This window comes from Papilio machaon, chromosome 7 (genome assembly GCF_912999745.1).
Source record: "Papilio machaon chromosome 7, ilPapMach1.1, whole genome shotgun sequence".
Taxonomy (NCBI): Eukaryota; Metazoa; Arthropoda; class Insecta; order Lepidoptera; family Papilionidae; genus Papilio; species Papilio machaon.
This window is the reverse complement of record NC_059992.1, coordinates 3,652,050-3,672,367: the sequence shown is the minus strand read 5'-3', so window position 1 is coordinate 3,672,367 and position 20,318 is coordinate 3,652,050. Positions and strand designations below refer to the sequence as shown.

At 35.9% G+C, this 20,318-nt stretch overlaps 6 protein-coding genes across 6 annotated transcripts; 4 read left to right on the top strand and 2 right to left on the bottom strand.

Annotated features, from left to right (window-relative positions):
- Positions 1 to 2,945: 2,945 nt before the first annotated feature.
- LOC106714103 (histidine-rich glycoprotein-like) lies at positions 2,946 to 3,752 on the top strand. The gene has a single exon (XM_014507046.2). The coding sequence runs from the start codon at positions 2,973 to 2,975 to the stop codon at positions 3,690 to 3,692; it is 720 nt and encodes a 239-aa protein (XP_014362532.2). The 5' UTR covers positions 2,946 to 2,972; the 3' UTR covers positions 3,693 to 3,752.
- An 851-nt stretch (positions 3,753 to 4,603) lies between these two features.
- On the top strand, positions 4,604 to 5,466 carry LOC106714099 (histidine-rich glycoprotein). Its single transcript, XM_014507042.2, has one exon. The coding sequence runs from the start codon at positions 4,620 to 4,622 to the stop codon at positions 5,349 to 5,351; it is 732 nt and encodes a 243-aa protein (XP_014362528.2). The 5' UTR covers positions 4,604 to 4,619; the 3' UTR covers positions 5,352 to 5,466.
- A 2,360-nt stretch (positions 5,467 to 7,826) lies between these two features.
- On the top strand, positions 7,827 to 8,672 carry LOC106714101 (histidine-rich glycoprotein). Its single transcript, XM_014507044.2, has one exon. It carries the CDS (start codon positions 7,843 to 7,845, stop codon positions 8,572 to 8,574), a length of 732 nt encoding a protein of 243 aa, XP_014362530.2. The 5' UTR covers positions 7,827 to 7,842; the 3' UTR covers positions 8,575 to 8,672.
- A 2,117-nt stretch (positions 8,673 to 10,789) lies between these two features.
- Positions 10,790 to 11,564, top strand: LOC106714100 (histidine-rich glycoprotein-like). Its single transcript, XM_014507043.2, has one exon. It carries the CDS (start codon positions 10,818 to 10,820, stop codon positions 11,541 to 11,543), a length of 726 nt encoding a protein of 241 aa, XP_014362529.2. The 5' UTR covers positions 10,790 to 10,817; the 3' UTR covers positions 11,544 to 11,564.
- A 3,808-nt stretch (positions 11,565 to 15,372) lies between these two features.
- LOC106714097 (sarcoplasmic reticulum histidine-rich calcium-binding protein) lies at positions 15,373 to 16,336 on the bottom strand. Its single transcript, XM_014507040.2, has one exon. It carries the CDS (start codon positions 16,217 to 16,219, stop codon positions 15,440 to 15,442), a length of 780 nt encoding a protein of 259 aa, XP_014362526.2. The 5' UTR covers positions 16,220 to 16,336; the 3' UTR covers positions 15,373 to 15,439.
- A 2,347-nt stretch (positions 16,337 to 18,683) lies between these two features.
- Positions 18,684 to 19,532, bottom strand: LOC106714098 (histidine-rich glycoprotein). The gene has a single exon (XM_014507041.2). It carries the CDS (start codon positions 19,482 to 19,484, stop codon positions 18,744 to 18,746), a length of 741 nt encoding a protein of 246 aa, XP_014362527.2. The 5' UTR covers positions 19,485 to 19,532; the 3' UTR covers positions 18,684 to 18,743.
- Positions 19,533 to 20,318: the final 786 nt, after the last annotated feature.

Sequence of the window (20,318 nt, the reverse complement as noted above, 5' to 3'; positions counted from 1 at the left end):
ATGATAGATAAAGAGGAGGGGGGGGGTGAAACAGGGATAACGGCTTTGCCGCTATTTACTCACTTATTTTGTCATTTCTGATTTGCTTAATGTGATTGTTTTTCAATCTATATAATTTAAGCAGTAACAAATGCTACGTCGTAGCTTCATACAGTCCTTAAGTACAAAAAGTAATAAATCCAAGGGATGAATATGAATCAAATCATTGAGTTTTAATAACTTTAATTGATAAGGACACAGGCGAATACGACATTACTTAGTTGTTATCGATTAGATCTTATAAAGGGCCGGTTTCTCGAATTCAATTAAAATCAAACATGTCTTAGTTAGAAATCGCCTGGTTAATCAAATAAAATGATTTCACATTCAGCTCTCATGAACGTGCTTCGCCGCAATGGCGAAATCTATTAATTCATACCTGCCGGGTCACCGGTCGCACCGCCCGCGCCGTCTGACAAATGTACGATATTTGAAGGGCATTTGAAACACGCAGATGTCCTTTTTAAGCGCCATTTGCCTCTGGAAATCCTGATGATCTGAATATTAATTGAAATGCTTCAGAAATGTTATCCATATACTATACTATAAACTATTAATTGATGAAAAACAGAAAATGCGATAAATTGAAACACCATTTTGTAAATGTTCGATTTATTTTAAAACCCCACTATATAAAATTATTCCACAGTTACTATGTCGATTTTCGGATTATGTTAGAAAAACAGGATCAGAACTGATACAGAATTTTTTTCGAATGTTGTTACTACTGACCGGCAAAGTTAGACTATAGACTATAGAAACTATACTTTAATAGGTATATATACATCACAAATATCGATTGATGCAACATTTAAAAACTGTAACATAAATACAATTTTAAAATCAAGCTTGTATTACATACAAGTAAAAAGTCCCTAGCTAGCGTTACACAATATCATAAACGACTTAAAAAATTTCCGATACATTAAGATAGAAATAAGGTCAGATTTTATTGGAACGTCAGAAAAAGCACAGCGAATGCAAGAAGCGACTGAGAAATTCATCGACGGTATAATAAGATGGTAACAAGGCACTTAGTATTCCGCCAGAGGAGGGTCTATTCTCCTGCATTTCATGGAACGACAATTATGAGCCCCAGGGATCTACGTGCGTCTCGCCGCTGAATGACAATTGAGCTCGGGAATCAATTGAAGACGGCAAAAAGCCAAGGACATATTTTATTATTCACAATTGCATATTTAACTTTGTGATTTACTATTTACACTGTTCATTTGCGCTTCTTCTATAAATAATGCTTCCTTATACATTGATTACATTATAGAAGAAATGTATAACTACAAAGCAAGCGTAGGTCGCTGTGGGATGAAGAACGGAAATAGGTATTTTAGTTCCCGTGTAAAATGGAAATCCGTAATCTCTGCCAGTGTCTTTGTGTCACGTACGCACAGCTACGAGTAGACAAAAGTACGTATTTTTTATTTTTTCCAGAATCTTGTTTTGGCATAAAGAACTCACATACTTCTGGCAGTGAATGACCATATGATTAAAATGGAAAATAAGGAATGATTTTTTTATTTTACAACAGTTTTCTCGATATGGAACCCTTTGCAAAAAGAAATACGTCACTGCATGTCTCATTTTTTTATCTAAGAAATATTTTGTTAACTCAATCACCAATCACAAAAGATAAGAATTGATTGCTTTTAAAAAGACGGTTTGCAACTCACTATTAACGTAGAGAACGTTTCCAATTATAGAGTTAATGAAACGTTAGAACATAATTTGAACTGTTAGCAAAACTCAAAACGAATGCAGCAAAAAATTGCAAGCTTCATGTTCAGTTTAATTTATCGCTAACATTCTTGTTATTGCTTGCAATGAATTGTAGTAGAGTCGTGTAACAAAAAAGGTCTTAAATGATAGTATAAGACGGGACATTTTCAATGAAGTTACTCAATTTCCTAGAACCTATCTCTGGATAGGTTGAAATAATTCAAAAAAATATGTTGAATTATTAACCATGCAAAGGTGGAAATAATTGCGTACAAATTAAATACATCTAAAAATATTACTTAAAATAAATGAATAATAATAAAATAATTATTCTAAACTGGATTCCTTATAATTATAACGAAATGATAATGACAAAAGACGTAGGTCCCCTTTGTGAGCGCTGTGTAAATCTGTGCTTGCAACTAACAGATATCAAAGCGTGTGCTCTGGACCGGAAACTGTGACGCAAGATTTGAAACCAAATGAAAACATTCAGACAAAAGGTATCGGAAAAAAACGAGGCAACGGACGCCTTTGCAACAACACCTTGACTCACAACGGCCTTGACTTCAGAGAAAACAGCTGATCGGAAACCGAATATCATCTATTATCAAAAGAAATTATACATAATAAAAATCTAGAGATGAATTTCCCACTGCCAACACATTTGTATAAAAACATAACTCTCAGTCTCTTCAAAAAGATTTCATAGGCTTTAGATTAATAGCCTGACCAAAAATAAAAAAATCCCTAAATATATTCCGCAATACGGAGACGGTTTTTATATTTCTAGGTAGGTAATAGATTGTATTTATGTATGATAGAAGTAATCCACAATTTGGTTGTGGAGTCGAAGGTGGAAAATATAAACACCAATCTCGAAAAACATTTCACTTCGCGGTCCCGCTTATGTTTTTTACGTTAACATAAGTTGTCTCATATCGTTTAACTTAAAGTTCATTAATTTCAATAGTTTTACTTAGGTGTTTTAAAAAAGACTTTATAATACTGTTATTCATTAAATTACATTCTATTATAACGATCCAGGTCACCCGCGTGTTACTTTGACCGCTATTTAATTTTACCCTGACATTAAAATCTACCTAAGTGTATTATTGCCAATACTATATAAGCTGCGAAAAAATTGTAAATTGTATCATTTAGCAATCTTAGCTCTCCACGGTTAGAAAAACGGGAAGATGAGACCAATTGCTTTTATCTGTCTGGTGGCTAGTGTAGCCCTTGTCTACTCAAGGAAGGTGCGGTACAAGAGGAGTGTCGACTTAGAAAATGCTGCTTCTCACAAGTGGGAAAAAGGTGATGGCGGTGAACACTACGGCGATCATTTCGGTAAATATGGCGAAGACAGCGAAAAGGGATACAAAGGATACCATGGCCACGAACATGGAGCTAAGGGTCATTCGGATCATGAGGGACACAAGGGCCACTACGACGAGGACGGTGGACATAAAAAATACCATCACCACGACGATGGATACTTCGATGAGCATAACCACGGAGAAAAGGGAGAGAAAGGTTATGGATTCGAAGAGAAGGGTCACTTCCACAAGGGCCATTCCATTAAGGGACACCATGGTGTTCATAAATTAGACGAATTCAAGAAGGACAAACATTTCCATGACAAACACGGCGAGTCTGGATTTGAAGAAAGTTATGGCGGACACCACAATGAGGGTGGATACAAGGAAGGAGGACATTTTGATAAAGGACACTCAAACGGTGGATTCGATGAACATGAACATGGTGAGAAGGGACACCACGAAAAGGGAGGTCACCACCACGACCACAAGGGCCATCACGAAGAAGGAGGGAACGAAGAATATTGGGGGCATCATGAAGATCATGGTAACAAGGGTGGCCTCGAAGAACATAAAGGCTGGGGCTGGAAAGGACACTAACGAACTAGTTAAATACGAAGATGAGGCATTTTGTTATTGTTGAATACTTTGTGATACAGGTTTAATTAATATATTTATTAGCTTGGAAAATTTTTATTATTCATCTTAGTTAACTTTTTTAAACAATTTCCACCTAATTTTTATTCATCTTACACCACTATTTATTATTTCATTTTGATTAGCGAGTTAGAAATAAATAGCAAATAATTTCGACTCTTATTATCTTAAAAAGTTGTACCATGTGATTTTCAACACAAACTACGAAACCCTTAAAGCTTAAAACAATATATACCCTGTTACACTCTTAAACTAAAAATATTAGCATAAAAAAATTCTTGATTTTCACATTAAGTTTCTTAATTGAGAGATCGACTTATGAAAATGCTTAGTTAATAAGTAATTTTAGTAATGACAGTAATTTTAACAATGACATTAAAAACTGAAATATGGTTTTTACAAAATATGATATTGAAAAAATAGTAACTATAAGTGTTCAACTGTTAGTATAAATGTGAGAAAATATGCATAGTATTTGTAATTGCATTTCGTCCGATTCGAATGATTTACATTTTAAATAATTTTTAATTAACCTACTCTTTAAATCAAACTCAATTATTATTTTCTTTAATATAACTACAAATAAATACTGTGATAAGACAGTGCCAAATAAATGGCAATCTCTTCCTTTAAATCTAAGGACTGAATATAAATGAACCAATATACATAGAAACACAAATACAAATAGGTATTAAGTACATATGAATTAAAATGTTATAGTTTCAGTGAAAATAATCCATAGCGCGCTCGACCTTGACTGACCGACTGCGGTTCAAACTAAAAGTTTCTCAACAGTAGTAGCAAATACTATAAAATATCAATGTTGCATATCAGAGTATCATTCAACAGCTGAACATCAATCAATCAACCATGAGAACCAGTCTTCTGGTGGCGTTCGGGCTGATTGCCCTCGCAGCGGTAGTCTCCGGCAGGGAGATCCGCGAGAAGAGGGCTGTCGACCTGGAGACTGCGGCCTCCGGTCACCACTGGGACAAGGGTGGCGGCCACGAACACCATGGACACCACCATCACGAACACGGTGACCATGGCCACAAAGGTCACAAAGGTCATCACGAGCATCACCACGGCAAACACGGACATCACCACCACGAGGGTCACAAGGGACACCACGGTGAGCATGGCGGTCACAAGAAGCACCATCACCATGATGAAGGTTACCATCACCATAAGGGACACGGTGAGAAGGGCGAACATGGTCATGGTCACGAGGAACACGGTCACTGGCACAAGGGGCATGACACGAAGGGACACCACGGTATCGAGAAACATGACGAGTTCAAGAAGGACAAGCATTTCCACGATCACCATGGCGAAAAAGGCTTCCATGAACATCATGGCGGACACCATCATGAAGACGGATACAAGAAGGGCGGCCACTTTCACAAAGGACACAAGCACGGTGGACATCATGAGCACCATCATGGGCACAAGGGACATCATGAGAAGGGAGGACACCACCACGACCATAAGGGACACCATGGTGAGGGTGGTCACCACGAGCATCATCATCATCATCATGAACATGGAAAGAAGGGCGGCCATGAGGACCACAAGCACTGGGGACACAAATCTGGTCACTAAACTACTCCTGCCTTAGAGTAGTACACTGTGTATTACGCTTTATTGTTACTTGTTGATTTTGTTTTGTATAGACTTCATTGTTATTTTTTTATTGCCAGATTAATAATACAAATAAAACGGATTAAACTATATAAACAATCAATCTTTAACAATCACACCCTCAAAACAAAGAAACGCACAGAAATACTAAGTTTTTGTTAAAAAAAATACTAAGGCCTAGAAAAATGTTGGCTTCCTTTCGTTCCTTAAAATATAAGGTACTTACACTTGGTCTACGAACTTGGAAGATCATTTGCTTGGCGATGAAAGTATTACCTATATTATAATAATACCTGAAGTGAAAACTTGGTACATCCTTTTAAAGTAATTGTGCGAATGGATAAACATGAAATTTGACACAGTTAAAGTTAATATAGAGAAATACGAGTACATAAACCTATTTTTCATCAACTTTCAAAAGAACAATATTTGATTATGAATTAATGTAAAATTTCGACCAATGGACGACCACTTGTATTAATTAATGTTTGTATCAACATTGTAGGCATGCCTATAAAATACGTATATTTTTGGGAAATTAAAAAATGAAACTAAAATAAAAAGTATATAGTCTATTGTGAACAGTTACCAAACACCACTACCGCTTTTATCAACGAATGGGGTATAATATTTATTAGCTAAGCGGTTGGAAAAATACATTTAGATAGTTACGTCGAACATCTTTCACTGCGGCTGAGCTTATTAGATGGTAACTGAATCCAAATTCGGACTTTTTCTCATTTTTAACATTCATTTGATGAATCTAATCCTAGGTAATTTCATTAACTAGGTAACATTGAATCTCGCTATAAAGGTAACAAAACCTAATGGCTATTTTTGTGCCAAAGCTTTTCAAAAATACTATCTTTTTGTATGTTTTCAATTATCAAAGCATTTTCGTCATTAATATTTTCATGGGAAGTACTATAGAATTTATTTTGTTTGTATTAACTACATATTTATATAGATATATTAATATATTACAAACAAAATATATCTTACTAATATTATAAACTAGCTTTTACCCGTGCGCTTTTACTCCGTCCGCGCGGAATAAAAAATAGAAAACGGTGTAAAAATTATCCTATGTCCGTTTCCTGGTTCTAAGCTACCTGTCCACCAATTTTCAGTCAAATCGATTCAGCCGTTCTTGAGTTATAAATAGTGTAACTAACACGACTTTCTTTTATATAATACTAGCTTTTTCCCGCGACTCCGTCCGCGCAGAATTAAAAAAAAAAAGAAAACGGGGTAAAAAATATCCTATGTCCGTTTCCTGGTTCTAAGCTACCTGCCCACCAATTTTCAGTCAAATCGATTCAGCCGTTCTTGAGTTATAAATAGTGTAACTAACACGACTTTCTTTTATATATATAGATATAGATGCGAATATTTGGATGGATGGATGGATGTTTGTTTGAAGGTACCTCCGGAGCGGCTCAACGGATCTTGATGAAATTCGGCACAGGTGTAGAACATAGTCTGGAAGAATACCTATGTATTCTTAAAATACATAATATATTAAAAAATACATAATAAGGAGCATAGGCTCCTTATTATGTATTTTTTTAATTCCGCGCGGACATTGTCGCGGGCGACAGCTTATACAAATATAAATAATTATTAATATTATATAATGTAATAATTATTTATATTATAAACAATATATATGTATATAATATATAAACATATTATGTTTATGTGTATTTTGTTTTTAATTCAACCTATTTACTATATTTTTATTAATACTAGGAGATGAATGCGTATTGTCTTCTGCGCTACTGTTAGTTCCGTGTACTTTATAAAAAGCTATAAATTTTTTTGATGGTCACTTTTTTAATTTATGGACTCTTTCTTATGGTTTAAATAAACTCGTCTCAAATAACTACTTGTTTATTCATGTATTCGTAGTTTTAAATAAAATATTTCATTTTAGAGAAAAAGTTTGATAATAAAATTTAAAGTTTAGGTAAAAATGGTAGCCATGTACTATAAGACGACTCAGATTACAGTATATTCCAAAAATATCTTGATAATTTGTAAGTTTTGTTTATTTTGTATTTGTAAAGATATTGACACTCACACATAAGGGCAATTATCGAAATACAGTGATTTGCAATATATATCAACTTCACGTGCTTATATTTCTAATGAGGGGTACACATATGAAATTTTAAAAATACTTATGTAAGTTACTTAATGCACTGTTTTAAAATATTTTTGAACTATAATCTATTCACTATGTTGATGTCATTGTTGATTGTCATAAATATAAATCCAACTATGTACATCTACTCAGCCTGGAAGTGAAAATCATTGATCACTCATCTAACCTTGACCGACAGTCAGTGCAGTACAACGGAATGTTTCCTAACAGTAACAACAAGTACTATAAAATATGATCGTTGCCTGTCTGAGTATCATTCAACAGCTGAACATCAATCAACAAACCATGAGAACCAGTCTTCTGGTGGCGTTCGGGCTGATTGCCCTCGCAGCGGCAGTCTCCGGCAGGGAGATCCGCGAAAAGAGAGATGCTGACCTGGAGACCGCAGCCTCCGGTCACCACTGGGACAAGGGTGGCGGCCACGAACACCATGGACACCACCATCACGAACACGGTGACCATGGCCACAAAGGTCACAAAGGTCATCACGAGCATCACCACGGAAAACACGGACATCACCACCATGAGGGTCACAAGGGCCATCACGGTGAGCATGGTGGCCACAAAAAGCACCATCACCATGATGAAGGTTACCATCACCATAAGGGACACGGTGAGAAGGGCGAACATGGTCATGGTCACGAGGAACACGGTCACTGGCACAAGGGACACGACACGAAAGGACACCACGGTATCGAGAAACATGACGAGTTCAAGAAGGACAAGCATTTCCACGATCACCATGGCGAAAAAGGCTTCCATGAACATCATGGCGGACACCATCATGAAGACGGATACAAGAAGGGCGGCCACTTTCACAAAGGACACAAGCACGGTGGACATCATGAGCACCATCATGGGCACAAGGGACATCATGAGAAGGGAGGACACCATCACGACCATAAGGGACACCATGGTGAGGGTGGTCACCACGAGCATCATCATCATCATCATGAACATGGAAAGAAAGGCGGTCATGAGGACCACAAGCACTGGGGGCACAAGTCTGGTCATTAAAATGTTCAATTAACTGTTAGTGCAGAAAAACTACTTCTCTGCATCTTGTTGTTGCAACTTGTTGATTTTGTTATATACAGGTTTTTTACTATTTTTTACTTCATAGAAAATAAATACCAATAAAGTTAATTACTAAATATAATTTTCAAATTCCATTGCTTCCAAAATTTCCAAAATATTTATAAATTAATTAAGAACGGCTTAACTCACGTATGATTGTCAGGTGCCGTCACCGGATAATCATACGTAAGTTAAGCCGTTCTTAATTTATATATTTTTCCCACTTTTCACTTTTACTGCCAATAGTTGTAGTATTTAGGGTCCTAAGTTACAAAATTGAGGAAAGAGAGGCCCCAAATCCTATTACATATTCTCATGTAGGCAAATGGCGGCCAACCTTAAGGATTCCTAGTAGTAGAAATTCTAGTATCCATACTAAAACAAGTGCTGCACTGATACCTTTTAAAAAATCTACTTAAGCACTGATACTGCAAATTAAAAAGCAATTAAGTTTGAATTATTCTTTACGTCCCCTGCTGTTTGGAGTTTTGGAACTCCCGCGCGACTAAACATTGCAGATATTTAAAATGTTGTTTATTTTACGGCTCCACCGCAAGCTCGTTTCGCTTACTTACTGCGAGAATAAAAGTTTTGCGCCGAGATCACAGTACAAAAGTGTACAACTGAACTTATTTTGTTATTTCTTTGCTTCCTATACTCTAAAACACGAAATTTAACAGTGGTGTTCCCACAATAAAAACATTTGTTGGGTCGACCGATGAAATACCACGACCACACAGAACACAGGCGTGAAGTGGAAGTAATTCCGCATTTCGTCTGTGAGTGTGCGTGCCAGAAGAATAATTTTTGGCCACGTTACCTTACCACCCTTTTCTTATAATGAAATTATGGTAAGGGGAAGTGGATTTAGAGGAGGAGGGGATGTATATAAAATAATGCATGATGAACAAATGAGCCACCAGCATCTGTTCTCGGTGGAAGTAGTATTTTTTATATTATAATATTATACGGTGGCAAACGAGCGAACGACCACTTGAATTCGTCGAAAAGCATGCGACCGCTCCCCATAGACAATTATAGATGGACTCTCTACCTTTATTCAACGAAGAAAGGTACGCACAGAAAGAGGATATTCCCCCTTCCTATGCATCCATTTATCCGACTTATTCACTTCCCCTTCCTTAGAAAGGGACGAGGACTATAATTAGGCCTTCGGCACGCACACTCATCTTCTTCAGTTGCATGCCGGGCTTCTGTGTGGTCATGGTATTTTACCGGTCGACCCAGCCCATTCTTGCAACAGATGCTGTTGTTGCGGGCCCTACCGCTGTTAACTACTTTACGATATACTTGTTACGAATAATAATCGTTACTTTACAGTAACGATTCAGATTAAAATTTATACATATTAAAATTCTTTTTTCCGTATTTAAGCAAAAATTACAGAACAAATTTTATTTTTGCAATAACCTTAATAACTGTCTAAAGACTGCCATTTTAGTTATACTAGTTTAGTAATTGATGCCAGTAAAATTTATACGAGTATGATGGCGAAAAATGGAATAAAGTGAAAAACAGGAAAAATGAAAATTCCAACAGCTTTTAACTATATTTATGATTGCAGAAGATTCAACAAACGATCTGTTCCAAGTCCTGCACCAGATAACACGGCCAATCATCACCATCACCAAATCAAGTCTTTTGAAACAAGTTCTATACCAAATTAGTTTCTGCTATTTATTAATTTTTTGTTTTGAAAAGCTATTTCTTGAACCTGAGTGTTTTAATTTCTTGCTAATACAAATATTCACGATTCCATAAATATTTTTTTTAACAATAATTAAATAATATTATCTTGTATGTTTATAAAACAAATACAAAAATACAACAATCGAAACGTGCACAGAAACCAATTAATTAATGTAAGTACAAGTTTATTAAATATGATACTTTTCCCAATTCCGTTGCGTAAAACTAAAATAGAGATATATAAGTACTTACTTAGTAGTAAAAAAATTTATTTTCTACTCCAATTCTAACAATTTTATTTCCGTTTAAAGAAATTTACCAAACAAAACTATATTGACCTCGACAGTGCAAAGCAAATGAATCGGCTTGCAATAGTTGCCCAACGTCGGAGCCGAGACAATTTTATCTATAAAACCACTGCGATATTGTCCAGCACTATAAACAAATACGTGCTTTCCTAGAGTACGGTTAACATGAAGGTGGCACTAGTTTTGGGATGTCTGGTGGCACTCGTGGTGGTAGCGAGCGCCCGAGACCTGAGAGAGAAGCGTGATGCCGATCTCGAAGCAGCGGCCTCCGGAAAACACGAGAAGGGCGGTGGCAAGGAGCACCACGCCCATCACCACCACGATCATGGCGGCAAGGGACATAAGGGCTACAAGGGCCACCATCATCACGAACACGGCAAAAAGGGACATCACCACCACGAAGGCCACAAAGGTCATCACGAAGGCCACGGAGGCCACAAGAAACACCATCACCACGACGATGGCCACCATCATGAACACCATCACGGTGAAAAGGGTGAAAAGGGCCATGGTTTCGAAGAAAAAGGACACTATCACAAAGGTCATTCCACTAAAGGTCACCATGGAGTACATAAAGTAGACGAATTCAAGAAGGATAAGCATTTCCATCATAAGCACGGTGAATCTGGCTACGAAGAAGGACATGGAGGACATCACCACGAGCATGGACATAAGAAGGGAGGTCATTTCCACAAGGGTCACAAGCATGGCGGCCATCACGAACACGAGCACGGCGAGAAGGGTCACCATGAAAAGGGTGGACACCATCACGATCACAAAGGTCACCACGACGAAGGCGGCCACCACGAGCATCACCATCACCATCATGACCATGGAAAGAAAGGAGGCCATGAACATCACAAACATTGGGGATTTAAGAAAGGACATTAAATCATCCTTATTGTTAAATAATTTGTTGATATGTTATATGCTTTGTTATTATTATTATAATTCTGTAAATAATTGCTTAATAAAGTAGTGATTTATTAAGAACTTCTTCGGTTTGTGTTATACATAATCAAATCCACGTTCTCTTACGAATAATGCTATCTGCTGTGATTAAAGATATTTTTTACCTAGTTAATGTGGTTTATTGAAACGATAAGTATTATTCACAAGCCGCATTTATTTGCCACGTTATTTATGAACTTTAATTAATTTTAAAAGAACTCACGGGTTCATAACTGTGAGTTCTTTCTAAGAATTTGCTTTGACAGGTCGGAAGTCAATTGAACGGTAAACTAAACGGACGTAAAATACCAGATAAAATAAAATGCCTTTATAGTGAAAGTTTGAATGACTAAATAAGGATTCCAGTTTCAAGATTCATTTAATTCCTACAAGTACAAAGCTCTTCTTCCAAATCCTATGCGTAACTTTATCAATTATCATTTGAATAAGATTAAAACGATGGTTTTTTTATGTTTTTAAAGCGATTTACACAAAGAAATTAATTTTCCGTTTCGTTTTGATAGATAGACAAGAATTGCATTCATAAACAATTCGAAACACGTACAACAATTCATCATAGATAACATACTAATATTACGACAGAATATTCCCATAAAGTATTGTACCTAGTCTTCGTAAACCATTTGAAATCTTTCAACAGACAGCAAATTGTAAAAGCTTTCGCAAACGTTGCATTGAAGTGGTTTATATCGAGAAACTGCAATGGATCTTTTAGTGTAGTATTGTAAACTTTTATATATTTAACAATATTGGTACATTGAAACAGTTAACAAGACAAAATAAATTAAATAGGAGTAAGTAAAATAATGTTAAGTATTTTTTATCTGTTCCCAGTGATAAGTTCTAATTTAACTGCAATGATCAAATTGCGTTCTTCAATGTGATTTTTTCGCAAATATATAAAAAACTAGCTGTCGCCCGCGACTCCGTCCGCGCGCATTTAAAAAAAAAATAGATGTTGGCCGATTCTCAGACCTACTGAATATGCTCACAAAATTTCATGAGAATCGGTCAAGCCGTTTCGGAGGAGTACGGTGACGAAAACTGTGACACGAGAATTTTATATATTAGGTGAAAATATTTTATTAGCATATATTATTAGCAAATATTTTCATTATGTATTTTTCTTTAATTAAAATTTTCAATGTTTTACTTATAAAGTAAAAGTTTAAATCAAACGATATAAAGATACGCGCCTTCTAAAAATATTGCCGCTAAATCGAAGTAATACATTTCTGCTATTAAAATGTGACGCACTGTTATACCAATCTATTGTGCTTGTGAACTTTGAGGTGCAGACACAGAACGCAGAATTTTCATTTTTCCTATGATGTGAATCATATTTCAGCCTCCCCTCTCCTTACAGAGGTTCGGCGCAGTATATTATACTCTTTTATACATCTCTTTCAGTCGTCATATGTGAATTTCGTAAGGTGTGAATATTAAGACATCATTAACAAGATAAAAGCCATGTCCATTTCAAATATTCAATCAAGGACAATTTTTGTACATGTGCAACTTTATTCTTGCATTTTTTTCATGTTACTTAATTTTTTGAGAATTGACAAAGAAACACAGTTCCTTTGTTGAAATATAATTTGGTTATATTTTTTGGGAAATAATTAAACTTATGATTCAACAACAAAATCGATTTTGCAAGTTATTCTCAACTATCCGTTCAAATATGTATTGAATTTTCAAGAGATTTCGACGAGAGCATAGTTTGAAGATGCTTATGAACCACATGTTCAATGTACACAGAATTGTTTTTACAACTGACGCAAACTGAAACGTCGAAAATTTTATTGTATAAAATTTTATTTTGTTCATTAAATTTTTCCTACCCATTACATATTTACAACAATAAATGTATCACGTCATAAAAGTATAACATCAAAAAAACAAAAAAATGGGACCCACCTGCAAGCACTTCCTTTCGATTAAAATAATTTTTATCAAAATCGGACCACCAGGGACGGAGATTCGCGGTAACACACATAAAAAAAAAAAAAATCAGTCGAATTGATAACCTCCTTCTTTTTGAAGTCGGCTAAAAAGAAACTGAAATCGATACAATACAAAAAATTGCTGCTTGACAATGCACTTAAAATATCGAATGCCTACTTAATATAGGTAACAAATCACGTCAATTATACTGGAATATTTACTGGAATTTGTATCTTTATTAAAAACCTAATACAAATTTATTATTTTTATGATTACAGTCATAAGTCTGTTTCGATGATCCTTGTATAATTTATGTTATTTAAAATGTACGTAATTATGAGATCAATTTAGAAAATCATAATTTAATTTCTTAGCTATTGCGCCGGTAACCTCTTTCAGTGACCTTCTTCGTTTGACCGTGCCCTTCGCAGCTGGCAGCGAAATTCTCGCCATGACCGGAATGTTACAGTTATATCGTTCAAAAGCGACATTCAAAAAAATAGGCCGCCATCTACCGCGCATTACGTTTAACTTCATGTTATTCTTATATCAAATCAAAACTTTCGGTATATATAATAACTAGCTGTCGCCCGCGACTCCGTCCGCGCGGAATTAATAAAAACTTAATAAGACTACTAGCCTTTGTGTTCTTCTAAACTATACCAAAATCTATACCAAATTTCACCAAGATCGGTAGAGCCGTTCTGGAGATACCTTCTAACAAAATTTCGCATTTGTAATACAAGTAAAGTTTCTAAAACTTCATGATATACATACATACATAAAGTGCTTATTGAAAATGTCAGTTAAATACATTATCTACCTATGCTTACCGCATTGTCTGGTTGTCTTTTCCTTTTTTTAACCATAGAAATAAGTACCGTAAAACAATAATTATTATGGAACCACATTTTAACCAATTCTTGTTACCATAGACTTAAAGTTTTACGTCACTTCTAGATCGTAATATCCAATTTGTGGTTGGGTTCGTTTTTGTTACACCATGGTTACACTATTTAATAACATTCTAACGTAACAGACTACTAAGAAGGTGCACTTATCTAATTTTTCAACTCATACTACTGTTCCGTATACTAACAAACTCAAATTGGTTTACAGGTTACATGAATAGTCCTTTAGTGAAGATTTGTCTTACTAAATCTACCCTGAGATTGTCCTTTAATGACTAAACATTTTAGAGCAGCGATACGACCAATAAGTTTTCCACTTCATTTTTTTTCATTCCTTCTATTAGCTCTACACCAGTTCAACATCAAATAATTAAAACAATAAACAACCTTACATCAATATTTTAAATATCTAACAACAATTACAATGACTAAATAACTAAGAATATTGATTTAACTCTTCGGTGTCTAGAAATTAGTTCCAGTTAGCGTGAATAAATTGTGCTGCTTTTACAAAATCAACCTTGACTTACCTACAAAAATTAACCGACGTCAATTTTGAGAAACTGATCTTTTAAATGATTGAAATCTCAATTATTTCTATAGGTAAGCAGTTCTTTCACTTTTGAATTCTTTAAAAACAGGTCACGAAGGCGGTAAACGTGAACAATATTTCATTTATAGTTAAGAATATATCAAAACATAAAATGATCAACAGAAAAATCTATTGTTAAACACTGCATACTCAGTTTTATTAGAATGAATAATAAATTAAATCATCATTTCATTTCATTGTTTTAATTTTCATAACGTTATCTTATAAATAATATTAAAAACAATTATTAACAACAAAATAACCTACGTTTTGCAATAAATAAATAGCATAAAAATATTAAATTTAAAAAATCGTTGGTCCCAAGCAAAAAACTATTGTCCAAGGAAATCCTCCGCGAAATAAATTTACTGTCCTTTTTTGTACCCCCATTTCTTGTGATGGTCATGGCCACCTTTCTTAGCGTGATCGTGATGATGATGATAATGATCATCGTGACCGGCTGACTCTTTATGGCCCTTATGTACCTCATGATGGCCTCCCTTCTCATGATGACCCTTCTCGCCATGCTCATGTTCCACATGGTCGCCATGATGGTGCCCCTTCTTATAGTGACCTCCTTTTTTGTGTCCGTGCTCCTCGTGGAAGCCGCCGTGTTTCTCTTCATGGGCAGAATCTCCTTCTTCGTCGAAGAAATGTTTGTCTTTCTTGAACTCGTCAAGTTTATGTACTTCGTGGTGTCCTTTTGTCGAATGCCCCTTGTTATAATGTCCCTTTTCTTCGTATTTATGGCCTTTCTCACCCTTTTCACCCTTATGATGTTCATCATAGTGACCTCCTTCGTCATGATGTTCTTCCTCATGACTTCCGTGATCATCATATTCACCCTTATGTTGCTCCTTATCATGGTGTCCTTTCTTGCCCTCTTCATGATGATGATGACCTTTGTATCCCTTTTCGCCTTTTTCACCATGTTCGTTATGATGATTGGCGTGGTGTTCCTTTCCGCCGCCTCTTTTAAAATCGTGGTTTTGTTTCGCTTCCTTTTTGTCGGATCCAGAAGCAGCAATCTCCTGATCGGCTACTTTAAGACTTTCATCCTTGTGTTCGCCCTTTTTGCCAGGGATACGCCGCGCATCTGTCAAAGCAATTATAACGAAAAGTCCTAAGACTAAGACTAGCTTCATTTTAAAGTTGGTCAGTGTTGTTAGGGTTAAAAATGCCAATTGCCGCTGCCGCTGATGGCGCTGCAAATTTATACAAAGTGTTGCGCAAGCTGTGCTAATCCACGCGTCGCCAGACACTCTTAGAGCGGTATTGCATCAAGTGCCTGTATTCTGTGCCTGGTTCTCGGATATATCCAGACTGATATTTTAGGAAAACAGAAGTAAGAACAATAATAATTTAATAGATTCTATACATATTATTAAAAACTTTATTTACCTGCAAATTGGATACTTCAATACATTTATACGAACTATTTGAAATGTTGCAGCAAAAAGTACTTATACACTTCGTTCCTCACAATTTACACAAATTAAGATAATGTTACAAATACTTACTATATTTATTTTTTACTATAATTAAATAGATTTAACTTCTTTCACGAACAATAACATGAGCTTATTGTGTACGTGATTTGAGTAACGGAAGGGATATATAACTTTGTAAACATTGTTCTTTATAATGTTGACTAATGCGAAAACCAACCGACAGCAATAATATTATTACAAAAGTACAATTCATTATTTTGAAACTAAGATACCGAAAGAAAATATTTAAATTGTATTAAGTCTTAGTACTGCAAGATCAATAATGGGTTATGTAATAATCAATACATTGTAGTCGTCGTATTAGTATAGTCGTGTCTCGAAACAACTAATGCCTTTATAGATTTTAACACGAAATTCGTTATTTAATACAGTATGTTTCGACTGACGAGACACCTTGAGATCACTCTCTGAAAAAACAAAGACAACAATATTTGATAATATAAGTGTCACGTCAGTGGAGCTTCACTGTTATAGTCAACTTTTTGCAAATCAAGTTCAGATTTTTATATTTTGCCTGCTTTAATATTAAATTCGGACGTTTCCAATCCAGTGCTAAGCTTCCGAATTTTGTACATATTTAAAAGACTGAATTCAATATCCAAAGATTGTAATGCAAAATACTTAATTGCAAAGTTCAATTTATTCCTTCCTTTATTTTTATTCCTTTTATTTTATTCTTTTATTCCAAATTTTAATTCCTGTTATTTTCATTTATTACTATTTATCAAATTTGGTAGCTTATAAAATAAGTTAACAAAATTTTATTGTTAGATAGCAGTATTCATGCAAGATCGAAACTAATTTCAGTGATTCAGCCGCTCGTATAATTTCTGACGCATTAGTTCAATTTGGCGAAAGGCCAACATTCCTCAATTGGAAACGGCGAAACGTAAAGCGTCTGTGACGTGATAAGTGATCATCATGCACTATTGCGCTAATGAATACTTATGATGCACTAAAGAACAAGGACTAACTAAGAGAACTACGATATAATTAAACCTTCAGAAATAGACTAGAGAAAAGACCAATGATCTCATGAGTAGGGCAGGATAGTGCTGGGTTCGGTGCGAGAAACTCCGCTACTGTGAAAGACATGAAAGAAAACGCAAGCCTTTTCTAATGCCTTCCATTAGTGAATTAATACTGGCTATTGATGCTGTAGCTTTGTGATTCCTATCTCGCTTATATCAAGCGCCGATCTTTTGATAGTTTACTGAATTAATCAATCATCGATTTCGTGCCAATTTTACTTATCCAAGGTAGGTACATATTTATAAATAACAATTATTAACAATTTATCTGCTGAGGCTTTCTCTTAGTTGGGTGTTTTGCCGCCCAACCGGCGCTGAAAGCGACCGTGCGCCCTAACATAAAGCTGCCACTGTATAGAACACAACAGATGTTGATAATGATACGTACCGGCAGAAAGAATTACAGTCATGGAAAAACCATTATACGAGTAATAAGGTAAATACTACAATTGTCTAATGTTACACAAATCTTATAAATACTGAGGAAAATCACTTTTCTACTCATGGTAAATGTTGCGAACAAACTTACTTCGCAGAGTTAAATTTTTGAACTTATAAAGGTAAGTTATTAACACTTTGCATATCTTAAATTATTATAATTTTAAAATATTTTCAATTTAGTATAGTGTAATCTAATAAAAAACATTCACTGACTAGTCTAACCAGAAAACAAAGCAGGTATCGATAGAAAAACTAATTGAAAAATATTGGCAATTGCAGTTCCACTGCAAGTGTTCTCTCTATAGGAAACGCTTGATTGCAACCACGACTAATTCGTTGTCCACGATAAAGTGGGCCAATCTCGGACACCGGTCTACTTTCTCGACAGTTTTATTTACTTATCTCGTCGGGAAGCGTTGCCAACAGACCACGGCCAACAATTTTATGTAACTTTGTTGTCGAAACCGAACGTGCTGCGAAATTGTTAATTTTATCTATCCCGCTTCGACTATTTCTCTGTTGCGCCGCTATTGAAAGTGGGAATTTTTTAAACAAAAATACGATGTTCAATTAAAAACAACATCTTTAATAAAACAATAAGTATAACAGTCAACAAATCAAGTACAAAAACTTAATTCTAATTAATTAGTCCTAGTCAGTATTCGGAGGGATTTATGGGGTAACACTTATTTGTGTCCCTTCTTGAAACCCCAGTGCTTGTGATCTTCATGGCCGCCCTTCTTTCCATGATCATGATGATGATGATGATGCTCGTGATGGCCACCTTCCTCATGGTGTCCCTTATGGTCGTGGTGATGACCTCCCTTGTCATGATGCCCCTTTTTGCCGTGTTCATGGTGATGATGTCCGCCGTGCTTGTGGCCCTTGTGGAATTCGCCGCCCTTCTTGTGTCCGTGCTCCTCATGATGGCCGCCATGGTGTTCATGATGTCCTCCGTCGTGATGGTGGTCATGGAAATGTTTCTCTTTTTTGAACTCGTCGTGTTTATGGACTCCGTGATGTCCTTTGGTTGAGTGTCCCTTGTGGTAGTGTCCCTCCTCGTGATGACCGTGACCCTTGTGTCCCTTCTCGCCGTGGTGATGTTCATGATGGTGCCCGTCATCGTGATGATGGTGCTTCTTATGTCCGCCATGTTCGTCGTGGTGACCTTTGTGACCTTCATGATGATGATGACCCTTCTTGCCGTGCTCGTGGTGGTGATGTCCCTTGTAACCCTTGTGGCCCTTCTCCCCATGGTCGTGGTGATGATGGGCGTGGTGTTCATGACCGCCTCCCTTGTCCCATTTCCCCCCGTGGCCGCTGGCAGCTACCTCCGAGTCGGCATCCCGCTTCTCACGCGGCAGCTCCCGGCAGCTAACGCATGCCAGCGCCGCTAAGGCAACACAACCTAAGATGAATATCCTCATGATCTAACGATATCGAGGAAATCGATTTGTTGACTGATGCTTGCCACCACGGTACTATACTTTTTATACCGATTAGTTCGTTTGTTGGTACTGCTATGAAAATTGTGTAAAATATCAAGGTTGCGCGCAAACCGTTCAGTCGTGGAGTACTTGGTTGCACAGTACTGGGTCGCGATGGCCCAATGAATTGTTAAAAATATAAAAAAAAGTCATCTGTCTGTTGCAAGAATTTTATACTCTGAAATGCGAACGACTTACGGACGAACGTATTCGTATATAAAACGTATTCCTTAGTAGAAAACTACATAGTAATGTTCAAGGTAGGTAGGTACTTAAAAAACTAGGAAAAATACGTATTCCCGATTTTGTAAAAATTTTCACGAACAATTAAAATCATAAGTCATGTTTATGTGTAAGTCAGACGTGAGAACAGGACGAATTATACTTAGTACATTTTTCATAAGAATTAGTCCTTACTAGGATAATTATACAAAATAGTTTTAAGCATGACATTAAGCATAGCAGTTTAACCTGGCATGGACTATATGAACTCACTGGCGCCAGTTGGTGTTTACATTATGCCAGTTGAATTCCAGCGCTCATTTGAGCGCTACTGTCCTCCTGTACTGGCATAAGTCTTGAAACTCTATGAACCGAGTCTAAAAAGTGTAGGTGAAATAAAACAAAAATATTATTTTGCTTAATTTATTGATACAATTCTCAACAACAAATACTGGAATACTACAAGATGATAGAATGTTAATATTTAGTCCATATTATTTAACTTATGAAAACTACATTTCATTAAATTCATTTAAGATTTTATATAATAAA